Source organism: Marmota marmota, unplaced genomic scaffold (assembly GCF_001458135.2).
Source record: "Marmota marmota marmota unplaced genomic scaffold, marMar, whole genome shotgun sequence".
In the NCBI taxonomy this organism is placed as follows: domain Eukaryota; kingdom Metazoa; phylum Chordata; class Mammalia; order Rodentia; family Sciuridae; genus Marmota; species Marmota marmota.
Genome location: NW_025999943.1, coordinates 10475890 through 10486301, shown reverse-complemented (window position 1 = coordinate 10486301; position 10412 = coordinate 10475890). Strand labels below are relative to the sequence as shown.

The 10412-nt window shown below is 37.0% G+C and overlaps 1 protein-coding gene across 11 annotated transcripts in view; it reads left to right on the top strand.

Annotated features, from left to right (window-relative positions):
* The first annotated feature begins 729 nt into the window (after positions 1–729).
* The window catches only part of Ift88 (intraflagellar transport 88), a 123741-nt gene continuing 114058 nt past the window's right edge, over positions 730–10412 (top strand). For 6 of the 11 annotated variants that reach the window (XR_007346969.1, XM_015499344.2, XM_048801429.1 and 3 more), the window contains exons 1-3: positions 730–885; positions 6924–7019; positions 10065–10127. Coding sequence is in view for 10 of the 11 variants with exons in the window: in XM_015499344.2 (XP_015354830.1) it covers positions 6930–7019; positions 10065–10127 (153 nt within the window). In the remaining variant the exon portion in view is untranslated. Of the gene's footprint in view, positions 886–960; positions 1203–5832; positions 5870–6918; positions 7020–10064; positions 10128–10412 lie in introns of those variants that run through there. The other 5 variants (XM_048801425.1, XM_048801427.1, XM_048801432.1 and 2 more) reach the window with 5 other exon arrangements.

The following is a 10412-nucleotide window of genomic DNA, read 5'->3' as shown; positions in this document are numbered from 1 at the left end:
TACCGGACACCAATAATCCTGCTTTTTGTTCTGAAGGGAAGTACTTATTTCGGTGTTCTAAAGCTGTTCACTATACAAATGTCCTTGAAAAGATGGTTATATTAGGATTCTCCACAGAAACAGAACCAACAGTATGCATATTTACACAGAACTTTAATTTAAGGAATTGAATCACTCTACAGATACCACAGACTAGCTCATTTGACAGATAAAATTAACCATCACAAGAGTCCAGAACAAAAGCCATTAGGACTTCTGTTCACAAGACGTGCAAAAACGAGAGACGCCCATGGAGAGCATTTCCCCAAACGCTTAATTTTTAAAACGCATTAATTACCAGTTTCTTAGATTATGTCTACATCTCCCAATTACACCTCTTAAGACATAATAAAAAATTAATTATGAAGACAAAGTGGTGGGGGGTGAGATTTCCCACATAGGTATCAACTGAGGACAATTTTATAGGGTGACCAAAAAATTTATTTTCAGGGATTACACTGAAAACGGACTTCCACGGTTCACAGATTAGTGTGGGGCTCCAGGAAACATTGCATAATAACTTGGTGCCATCATTTGGTCATCTGTTTCCTGGCTGATTTCACCAGGATTTACAGGATCTTGGATCCCTGCGCCCTCTGAACCCTGCCCCGACCCCTCTTGGCCCTGACTTAGAGGCGCAACACACTACTCCTCGCCCCTCCCTCCAGGTCTCCCCTCAGCCCCCGCGCTTCCGGCCCCGCGCGGAGGACTGTGGGAGCGGCTTCCTTGGATTCCGCCCCTGGCAACCGTTCCAGCGCCGCGCTCCGGCCTGCTGAGTAGATTCGCGCAAGCGGCCGCGTCTTCTCTGGGCTCTACTCGCGGTCACCCCACTCCTCTCAGCGAGAGGTAGGAGAAGGGCCTTGGGGCCCGAGCGCCTCAGACTCCGCGCGGCTGTGCTGCGCCGCAAAAGGCGCGCGGAGCCCACGGGGAGCCTCCTCCTGCTCGCGTTGTGAGGCCTGCGGAGGGGCGGAGGACAGATTGCCCGCCCTCGGCCCTTTCCCGCCCACCTGTGGCTGGAAGTCCATGTGGTACCCGTGTCCTTCCTTCGTTGACGCTGGCGTTGGTTCGCACACATCGGTTTCCATAGCTAAGACCAGTTTTTATTACTCCTCCTAAAGGGATGGGCGGTCCAGTTTTTCTTGGGATGGCCGTACCAGTACCAGGTGATAGTCACACCTTAACGAAGCACCTCCAAATACAATAAGACCATTGTACCGGCTCTAGAGTTTCACAGCAAATACAGCGACCATTCCTTTTAGAGATTTAATTCCTTTTGGAGATTGTTTAATAAAAGGTTGAGCCAGAAATGATGGCAAAAGTGAACAAAACAATGCATAAAGTATATATAAATTCCAGAGACACTAAGTATAGTTAATCCTCTGTATCCCCAGGGAATTGGTTCTAGGACCCACTCCCCTTTAATTCCAAAATTAATTGCTCGAGTCTCCCTGGACCAGCAGTATATAATTTATACAATTATTCCAAATACATAAGTAATTCATTTTTGGGTTACTTACAAATCCTAACACAATGTAAATGTTATGTAAATAGTTATTATAAACAATTGTTTAGGAAATAATGACAAGAAAAAGTCTGTATGTTTTCAGATGTAATTCCCTCCCATCCCCAAGTACTTAACAGGATGCAGACTCCGAAGATATGGAGGGCCAGCTACGGGTTTCCCAGTTTGTTTGTTTGTTTTTTTTTTTTCTGAGCCTAAAATTACAGTTTTTCTGTTTACCAGGCTGATTTTCTGGTTGTGATTGAGAAACTACAATCGACATGTTGGAAGTAGACTGTTCATCAGTGTAGAAGCATGTTAAGAAATAACTTTTACATTTTAAAGAATGTTTTACTGGCAATTATATTGAGGTGGCATTATCCTCAAATTATTTCAAGATGAGAAGCTTGTTGTGTGTATAAGCTGCTTCTGAAAGAGCTTGGAGTATCTAGAAACTCTAAGTGTAATATTTATTTTGCAAAAGTAGCTCTTAGCCATAGGTAATTGCTTTCACCTTTCCTAGGTTTGCTTTCCACGTCTTTAAGAATAGTATATTCCACTAAATGTCTGTTCAACTAAAGACTCTCCCAAATATAAACTTTTTATAATCTGGCTTACAGCCCAGCAAAAAGGATCTCTAACTCTAAAAGTAGCTTGTTAATGTGGAAGCTAGACTATTTAAATAGGGCTCATAATCAGGAAGTTCTTGCTTAGCATAATGATTCTCAAAGTGGGATCCCTGGACCAGCAGTATCAGCATCACTTGGTGACTTGATAGAAATGCACATTATATGGAATTGAGAGGGTGATAATATCCTCCACTGAAGACTTACTGAATCAGAAACAGTGGTGGCTGGGGAGAAGCAATCTGGATTTAATAAATTTTTAGGTTTCTGATGTTTGAGAGCCACAAATATAGTACAGTAGTCCCCCCTTATATGCATGGGATATGTTTGGAGGCCCACAGTAGACACCTACAACCTTTGGTAGTACTGAACCCTATTTATGCTCTGATATTTGCTATACATACATACCTATGATAAAGTTTAATTTATGAACTAGTCACTGTAATAGGTTAACAATACTAAAATGGAACAGTTATAGCAATATGTTGTAATAAAATTATGTGAATCAATCTTCTCACTCAGTATATCTTTTTTTTTTTTTTTTTTTTTTGGTACCAGGAATTGAACTCAGGGGCACTCAGCCGCTGACACAACCCCAGCCCTATTTTGTATTTTTTTAAAAAATGTTTTTTTTAGTTGTTGATAGACCTTTATTTTATTTATTTATATGTGGTGCTGAGAATTGAACCCAGTGCCTCACATATGCCAGGCAAGTGCACTACTACTGAGCCCTAGCCCCAGCCCCCTATTTTGTATTTTATTTAGAGATAGGGACTCACTGAGTTGCTTGGTGCCTCAATAAGTTACAGAGGCTGGCTTTGAACTTGCCATCCTCCTGTCTCAGCTTCCCAAGCTGCTGGGATTATAGGCATGTGCCACAGAGCCCAGCTCAATGTATCTTTTTTAAAAATATTTTTTTAGTTGTTGATTGTCCTTTATTTTATTTATATGTGGTGCTGAGAATTGAACCCAGGACCTCACACATGCTAGTCAAGCACTCTGCCACTGAGCTACAACCCCAACCTCTCTCAATATATCTTATTCTATTATTCTTACCCTTTAATAATGTGTGCTGATACTAAAATGTGACTTCTCTTTGGCATATCTGAATTGCCAGCTTCATGATTTTTGTACTTCAGGGCCATAAATAAGTAAAATAAGGGTTACTTGAGTAAAGCACTGTGAGTATATACTGCAAGAGTTGACCTAATAACCAAGATGGCTACTAAGTGACTAATGGGTCAGTAGCGTATACAGCGTGGATATGCTGGACAAAGGGATGATTCAGGTCCCAGGTGGGTTCAAGCAGTACTACAATATTTTATCACACTACTTATAATGGAATGTTATTTAAAATGCATGAATTGTTTATTTCTGGAGTTCTCCACTTCATATTTTTGGACTGTGTAGTTAAGTGCAGGTAACTGAAGGCATGGAAAGTGAAACCATGGATAAGGGAGAAAAGTGGTCTCCATATTATCTGAGCCAAAGCTTTTAAGTTAAAATATTTTATGCTTCTTCCATCAGTGACCCTTCAGAGGTATTTTGGAATGACTGTTTTTATCTGGCTGACATTTGCTCTCACAGTAATGAATTTTCATCTTCAAAGAGTAATGAGAAATTAACTCAAAGTGGATCAAGGAATTGTAAAAACTAAAACCATAAAACTCTAAGGGAAAAAATAGGTATAAATTTTCATGACCTTGGTTTAGGCATTTGTTTCTTAGATGTGATACCAAAAGTGTAAGCAACTAAAGAAATTGATAAATTATACATCCAATTTTAAAATCTTAGTGCTTTACAGGATACTATCAAGAAGTGAAAAGACAATGTATAGAATGGGAGAAAATATTTGCAAAGCATATATACAATAAGGTCTAGTAGCCAGAAAAATAAAGATTTTTAGCTATATAAGACCATATTATTAAAAGGCAAAAAATCTGAACAGACATTTCTCCAAAGAGATTATGCAAATATCCAATAAATATATGAAAATATGTTCAACGTCACTAATCGTCAGGAAAAATCTGAATCAAAACCACAGTGACATATTTCACATTCACTACTGTGGCTCTACCAAAAAGAGAGACAATAACAAGTGTTGGCTAGTACATGGAGAAATTAGAAACCTCGCATTGCTGAAGGGATGTAAAGTGTTGCAGCCACATTGGAAAACAGTCTGGTAGCTTTTTCAAAAGTTAAACATAGAGTTACCCTCTGACCCAGCAATTCCATTCCTAGATATAAACCTAATAGAATTGAACATATATTCATGCCAAAACTTTATGCAAATATTCACAACAGTGTTACAAGTTTCAAAGTGGAACCAACCCCAGTGTCCACTAACTAATGAATAAACAACATGTTATAAATTTATTATTCAGGGCCCCATTTCTCTTTATGAGATGAAGAATATTTTGGAATTAGATAGTGGTGATGGTTGCACAACTTGTGACTATACTAAAAACCACTGAATGGTATACTTTAAAAGGGCTAATTTTATAATGTGAATCATATCTCAAAAAGTAATAATTTTATTAATTTTTAAATACAAATAATTTTTAAAAGGCTCTGAGAAATGACATATTTGGTATTATGCTGAACAATAAAATTTTTAAATGGAATTTTCTTAGGAATTTACTGGCATACTTAAAATTGTAAAAAAAAAAATTAAAGAAAATATACTGCTAGGTAGACAAGTAGTTCTAAACTACATTTTTTTGGCTGCTGGCCCTCTTACACCTCTGACCCTCAGAATTGCCTAAACTACTGACTTGATTTGAATGACACTTCTGGGACTCCTTCCAGACTGTCAAACAATTATTACATTTATAGCAAAAGTACACAGTAATTACATTTTTCTCATGATTCTATTTTATTTACTTTGACATCTATTTTATTCTGCCTAAGCATGTTTTTCTCAACATTTATTATGAACGTTTTCAAGTGTGTAGCAAAGTTTAAAGAATTTAACTGTGACCCTTTTACTTGCTACCTGGTTTCTACCATTATCATTTTTCTATACTTGCTTTATCATATGGCTATCCTATCCATTATCAACCCTTCTTTTTATACATTTCAAACAAAATTGCAGATATTAAACTTCCTCTTAAATACTTGGCATGCTTACTAATTTAGAGTTCAATATTTATCTACTGTTTTTCCTTTCAAGATAGAATTTACAAAGAAAAGCAGAAATCCTAAGTGTGCATTTGTTGAGTCTTCATACATGGATGCCAGTGTAACCGAAACCCCCATCAAAACATAGAATATTTCTCATTACTCCAGAAAATTCTCTTTGCTGCTTCCGATTTAGTCTCTACTTCCCCATCCCCAACAAGCAATCACTGTTCTGATTGTTTTTTTCCATAGGTTAATTTTGCCTGTTCTAGAACTTTATATAAATGAAACAGTGCTCAATGTACCATTTTATATAAGGCTTCTAGCACACAGTGTAATTGAGATTCTTTCATATTGTTATATATGCCATCAGTGCATGCATTTTTGTATTGCCAAATAGTACTTCATTGCATAAATATACCATATTTTGCTTACCCATTCTATTGCTGGGCATCTTGTCTGATTCTAATTTTGTCCATTATGAATAAAGCTGCTATAAACATTCTTACATAAATCTTTTTGTAGACATATTTTCATTTCTCCCAGGTAAAAACTCTGGAGTAGAATTGCTGGGTCATGAAAGGTAAATATTAATTTATGAAACTGCGAGAATTTTTTCCAAAATTTACAATTTTGTACTCCTATGAACAGTGTATGGATATCCCAATTGCTTCACATTTTTGCTGGCCTTATATGTTGTTGATCTTTTAAACTTTATCTATTATGGTGGGATTGTAGTGGTATTTGCATTGCATTGGGCTATTGCTTATGTTTCTTCTGCACTTGATACTAAGCTCCATGAAAATCAGGGTAATCAGCTATACCCTTCCCTCAGTCCTATTACTGTTCTTTCAATGTAGAAGGTATGGAATAAATATAAAATGAGGGCAATGAATGAATGTTTTGACACCTACTTTTAGGAATTTGAAAAAAAAAAACTGAAGCCATAGAAATATGTATAGTTAAATTTGGCCAAAAAAGGTTATGCATTTGAATTGAGAATTATTTCTTGGGGCTTGGAGTATAGCTCAATAGTGTGCTTAGCAGCAATACCCTAGGTTCAATTCCCAGCACCCCCAAGTACACACACACACACACACACACGTACACACATATATTTTAATTTTTATACCAGTCACACATTGTATTAACCAGTTTTCTGTTGCTGGGACAAAATAGCTGAGAAAATCAACTTAGAGGAGGAAAGATTTTTTGGCTCATAGTTTCAGAGGCTTTAGTTCATTGTCAGCTGACCCCATTGTTTCTGGATCTGTGTTAAAGCTGTATAGCATGGAGGAAGGGCATGGCAGAGCAATGTTGCTTTCCTCAGAAAAGAGGAGTCAGGAGAAGGAGGGAGAGAGAGAGAGAGAGAAAGAGTAATAAGCAGGATATGCCCTTGGTGACTATTTCCCCCAACTAAGTCCCCCTTGTACCATGGTTACCACCTCCCAATAATGCATTCAACCATAAGTAGATAAGTCTGTTTATGAGGTTAGATCTCTCTTGATCCAGTCACTTCCCAAAAGCCCTTCTTTTGAACATTACTGCACTGGGGACCAAGCCTTTAACAAATGAGCCTTTAGGGGATATTCTACATCCAAATCTTAACACATATTTGCACTGTTGATTTTTCTTAGGCACAAATGATGCAAAATGTGCACCTGGCTCCAGAGACAGATGATGATGATCTTTATTCTGGTTACAATGACTACAATCCAATCTATGATACTGAGGTAAAAAAAAAAAAAAACTTTTTTTTTTTTTAATATTTATTTTTTAGTTTTCGGCGGACACAACATCTTTGTTTGTATGTGGTGCTGAGGATCGAACCCGGGCTGCACGCATGCCAGGCGAGCGCGCTACCGCTTGAGCCACATCCCCAGCCCAACTTTTTTTTATATTAGTCTTTTGTGAACCAGCTCAGTTGATATATGAAGACTTTGGATTTGAAGGTTCTCTGCTTTTTTATGGTTTAAGTAAGTTGACTTAAAAATCGAAAAGTGCTATTAGTGAAGATTCTGCTAACTTCCACCAATAGTAATTATTGTAGTAGAAGGGAAGATCATGAGAAATATTATATAAATGAATGAAGACAAGTTATATACTTTGGTTTTTCATCACTGTGTGAATTAAAAAGACTTAAATCATCTGGAAGTACTTTTTTTTTTTTAAAGAGAGAGAGAGAAAGAATTTTAATATTTATTTTTTAGTTTTCTGCGGACACAACATCTTTGTTTTTTGTATGTGGTGCTGAGGATCGAACCCGGGCCGCACGCATGCCAGGCGAGCGCGCTACTGCTCGAGCCACCTGGAAGTACTTAAAAGCAGGTTTTTCTTTCTTTCTTTCTTTTTTTTTTTTAGTGTACTAAATTTGAAGTGTCATGTAATTAGTTGTAATAATAACAGGTATAATATATAACCTAATCACTTGAAACTGTTGCTTAAGATGATAATACAATATATAGTTTGTCAAGGTACAAAGAAAAAGTTACAAAAGTTGTGTTTAGTGTTTGTTATTAGAAAATTTGTTGATCATTCTTTCTCGAATTTAATTAGAATTTATTGAGCTTATTCATAACATTTTATGAATAGTTCAAGAATCTTAGAAGACTCTTTTTACCAAAAGATCCATCAAAATAGAAGTATAATTAATTATGCTGGATGTTGCCTTTGGCTTTGTATTTTACATAAAAGTTCCCATGGTTGAACATTTTGTACTTATTTAATTTTCTGTAGTGTGATATGGGAGGTTATAAAGATAATTTAAAGTAAAAGTTAAAGAAGAAATGCTTGTAATAAAATCATGTTTAAAGTACATTGTATTAGTGTCCTGTTAATATGAACATTTTACTTTGATTTTCTGCAGACTTTTAAAAAAGTAAATTGAGGGCTGGCTCAGTGGTAGAGTGCTTGCCTCTCATGCATGGGGCACTGGGTTTGAGCCTCAGCATCACATGAATAAATGAAATAAAGGTATTGTGTCCATCTACAACTAAACATTAAGAAAAAACGTTAATTGGGGGCTGGGATTGTGGCTCAGCGGTAGAGCGCTCGCCTAGCATGGGTGGGACCTGGGTTCGATCCTCAGCACCACATAAAAATAAAGGCATTGTGTTGTGTCCATCTACACCTAAAAAATAAGTATTTTTTTAAAAAGTTAATTGGTAGTGACTTCATTTTATATGTATTAATACCAAGCAAGGATATTAGTCTGTTTCTTGTTATAACAAAATACTTGAGGCTTGGTAATATATAAAGAAAAGATATACCTCTGTTTTGGAGATTGAAAGTCCAAGATCAGGCAGTTCCGTCTGTTGTCCTCTGGTGAGGGTCCTTGGGTTGCATGGTATTGTGATAGGAGTGGTTACAACAAGCCAGATCACATGGTGAGACAAGAAGCCAGAGTAGAGAGAGAGGGGCTAGTTTGGTGTTCTTATAAGAACCCATTCTCAGGCTAGGGTTGTAGCTCAGTGGTAGAGCGCTCGCCTCTCATGCATGAGGCACTGGGTTCCATCCTTAGCACCATGCAAAAATAAATAAGGACTGGGGTTGTGGCTCAGTGATAGATTGCTTGCCTGGCATGTGTGAGGCACTGGGTTTGAGTCTCATAACCACATATAAATAAATAAAATCCATTGACAACTAAAAAAAGAAATATTAAAAAAATTTTAGGAACTAATTCCACAAGACCTCTTTAAATCCCTTTTGAGGACGGCACTCCCAATGACCTAATTACCTCCCTGTCTCTCAAAGATTACACATTTTAGCATCACCACACTGAGGACCAAACTTCCAACATGTGAACCTCTAGGGGACAAACCACATTCAAACCATAGCAGCAGGTATATTTTTGTCTGAAGTAAATTGGAATAAATTAAAGACAAGTAAGAGAGTTGTACTAAAGTGTACCTGAGTAATTACAGCCAAATTTATGTTCTAGAAGAAGTAGAAAATGAAATCTTGTTAAAAGATTGGCAGTTGGTAAGACTGGGTTTTTTTTAGAGAGCTTAAAAAATGACATTTTGTTCAGAAACCTAAGAACAATTGTATCTCTGACCTTGACTAATGTTTCTTTCCTCAGATTTCCTGAGGGAAAATATAAGTCAAGAATCAGGAAAGCAAAATAACTTATTTCAACTGAGATGATTCCAAATGACAGAACAGGTTGAACTCAATGGAGCCAGCTAGGTTAACTTCAGTCTGAATCTCAAGATTTTACCTGTCCAGTGAGATGCAAAGGTTTTTCACTTGAGCAGATGTAAACAAAATAATAGAAAGTGTCTGCTTCCTTGCTTGTAAAAAATATGCCCTTTTTTGTCCTGGGGCTTTCTCAGGTAGGAATGGTAGCATGACCCTAGCATATGGGAAAAGAGGGAGAGGGAATGGAAGGGAGGGAGGGGGTACAGATCTCTTCTTACTGCTGTAGCTACTGGGAAGGAAGGAAGCAAGAGAGGGGAGGGAGGGAGGGAAGGAAAAGAAGGGTCATATCCTATATTTTCGATCTTTTAACCAGGCATTATGATACTGACCTTTTGAATAATAGTTAATAAAATGCCCTTAATAAATTAATTAACATAATCTGTACTCTTATTTGTAAGAAAGGAAGGAGCCTTGATATTTGGGGGAAGATTTGAGGACAGGAGTCCTTGAGTCCCAACCCTGATGTCAGCATCTAGGATATGATGAATTATAGAGGATCTTGAATACCATAAGAGCTTAAACATTTTTCCCCAATTCTCTTTTCATATTTGAATGTTAAATTTGCCATTTCATTTTAGGAATTGGAGAATGATACAGGTTTTCAGCAAGCAGTGAGAACAAGTCATGGCAGAAGACCTCCTGTAAGTGAAATTTTTTAAAAAATGGTAAAAATCACATATCATAAAATTTATCATCTTAATTATCTTGAAATGTAAAGTTTAGTAGTGTTAAGTATATTCACATTCCAGTGAAACAGGTCTTCAAAATTTTTTCATCTTGTAAATATGAAACCCTGTGACTATTAAACAACAATTCCCCATCTTCTCCCCTTTCCTAAGTCCCCAATAACCACCATTTGCTTTCTATTTCTGTGGATTTGATCATTCTGGGTACCTTACATAAGTGGAATCATAGAGTATTTATGT